Source organism: Galeopterus variegatus, unplaced genomic scaffold (assembly GCF_000696425.1).
Source record: "Galeopterus variegatus unplaced genomic scaffold, G_variegatus-3.0.2 Scaffold2184, whole genome shotgun sequence".
NCBI classification, from domain to species: domain Eukaryota; kingdom Metazoa; phylum Chordata; class Mammalia; order Dermoptera; family Cynocephalidae; genus Galeopterus; species Galeopterus variegatus.
This window is the reverse complement of record NW_007728295.1, coordinates 239,366-241,720: the sequence shown is the minus strand read 5'-3', so window position 1 is coordinate 241,720 and position 2,355 is coordinate 239,366. Positions and strand designations below refer to the sequence as shown.

At 37.6% G+C, this 2,355-nt stretch overlaps 1 protein-coding gene across 1 annotated transcript in view; it reads right to left on the bottom strand.

Annotated features, from left to right (window-relative positions):
- Nucleotides 1–2,355, bottom strand: part of LOC103597074 (receptor-type tyrosine-protein phosphatase delta) — a gene marked incomplete at its 3' end in the record, with an annotated part of 296,277 nt that overhangs the window by 73,381 nt on the left and 220,541 nt on the right. The window contains exon 10 of the mRNA XM_008580873.1: nt 1,402–1,983. Within this exon, the coding sequence (XP_008579095.1) occupies nt 1,402–1,983 (582 nt within the window). The remainder of the gene's footprint in view (nt 1–1,401; nt 1,984–2,355) is intronic.

The window sequence follows — 2,355 nt, the reverse complement described above, 5'->3', positions numbered from 1 at the left end:
TCCTATTTTACTGGAAGGGCTTGATAAAGCCATATTTTGGGGCTTATATTCAAATCCACCATTCATAAGCTAAGTGATCCTGGATGCATTCCTTAACATCTCTTTGCTTTAGTTTCCTCATATAAGAACTAGGAAAAACTGTATTATTGGGGTTGTACTGCACAGTTGAATAACTATTTCACAGGTTTGCTGCGAAGATTAATGAGCTAATCCCGTAATGCTCTTAGAATGTATCTGGCACCCTCAAAAAACATGAGTTGCAATTATTACTATTATTATACCAAAAGCTTGGCCAATTAGCCCTTGCTTCAAGACATAAATGGTACAACTAAAGCCAATAAACATGGAAAAGAACAAAATTTGGAATATATTGAAATGGAATCAAATTGCTATGAAAGAATAGTAACCAGATTATTTTCCAGTTGTAAAACACAGGTAACATTATTAAACTTTCCTTATAAATAATCCAACCAAGAATTTTAAGGTAGAAACAACAGTAAATTCAAATTAATGTTTTTTTCCCCTGAATATTTAAAGAATACTGAAAGAACTAAATTGATATTCACAAATCACTTTTAAAAGTGTTTTATTGTCATAAAAATATGTATTCTATATTCTACATCAGAAATATCAGATAACAGCTACATGACAAGCATTTGAATTAACTCCATCTTTTTAGAGATCCAACTCTTTCCTTTAAGCATATGAACATGACTCAAAATCCCATTAGTTGAGAATACAAACCATGTACATTGGTTGCCTCATATTTAAGTGCCTCACTCTGGACAATGATTCTAAAAGGAAGTGNCTTCTGCTGTAGAATCTAGTAAAATGGGTGAGTCAGGCCTCAAAGTTCTATCTGAGATCTTGGTAACTTTATCCACTGAGACCATGCAAAGAAAAATGAAATCAAAGCCATTTGGAGAATATGTTTACTTTAAAGCAAGTAACTTTCTGGCAAACATAAGCCACTTAGATATCTGAGGTCACCTGACAGTTTTATTTTTAACTTTATTTTGAACCATCCAATCTTACACACATTAAATAATTTTGGAGACCACTCTACCAGAGTTGCTAGTATGAAGAAGCATAGTTTTTCTATTCCTGAAATGGTACATGGAGGGGACATTTATCCACCTCCTGCAGAAAAGTCTTCCAGTCATTCCCATACAAATTAAAAAGAAAGGGTGCTAACTGCATCCCTCTGCTTAAAATGGTTAGTCTCTCAGATGTCTATGCCTATTCCTTTCTAGACATCTTATAATCTCTCACTTTGAAGCCCTAAATCTTCAAAATTAAGATTTGTACTGTCTTTGTTCTTTGCTTCTTTGCTTCTCCCCTTTCCACCTCTCAGCACTAACACCTTCCTCCTGCCCTATATCCATCCTGAGCCAGACTTACCTCCTGTCTGAGTGATGACTTGTATGTCACTTGAAAGAGGACCATCTCCAATTGAGGTAAAAGCCAAGACTTTGACAGAATATGTTTTCTGGGGCACTAAGTTGCCAATAGTAGTGATTTGGCTATCAGCTACATTGTGTTTCATCCAGTTGTTGACATGCTGAGTGGGATCCATTGTATAATAAACTCTGTATCCTTGGATCTGTCCATTTGGCTCCTCAGGTTCCTTCCACTGTACCAAAATGGTGGTCGAACTCAACATCCGTGCCTGGACATCCCTCGGGGCACTGGATGGCGCTTGCTCTGAGGTCTGCGTTAGCACAGGCTCACTGGGAGGCCCCCGCCCAATGTTATTGACAGCAACAACCCTGAATTCATAATCTGAGTAGGGACTTAGTCCAGCGACACTGTATCGTGTGGTCGCCACCCCATCAATTTCTTTATAAGGTTCCTCAGAATTTTTAGGTTTATGCTGAATGATGTAGTAAGAGACAGGCTCAGGGTTCCCAGAGTCCCAAGTCAGTGTGATGCTTGTAGCTGTGCTCTCAGTCACTACAGGAGTTCCTGGAGGTTTGGGTAAGGCTTGGGAGAAGAAAAAGATAATGAATACCCATCATCTCTATGATGATACAAGGATTGATAAAGTCGACTATTGGAATAACAGTATTATGTATCTACTGAAGACCTAATTAGATGAAATTATAGCAAAGGGTAGTTTTCTAATGGTCAAGAAGTACAGTAAAACACATAAGTGACACAAATCCTATTTTACTGGAAGGGCTTGATAAAGCCATATTTTGGGGCTTATATTCAAATCCACCATTCATAAGCTAAGTGATCCTGGATGCATTCCTTAACATCTCTTTGCTTTAGTTTCCTCATATAAGAACTAGGAAAAACTGTATTATTGGGGTTGTACTGCACAGTTGAATAACTATTTCACAGGTTTGCTGC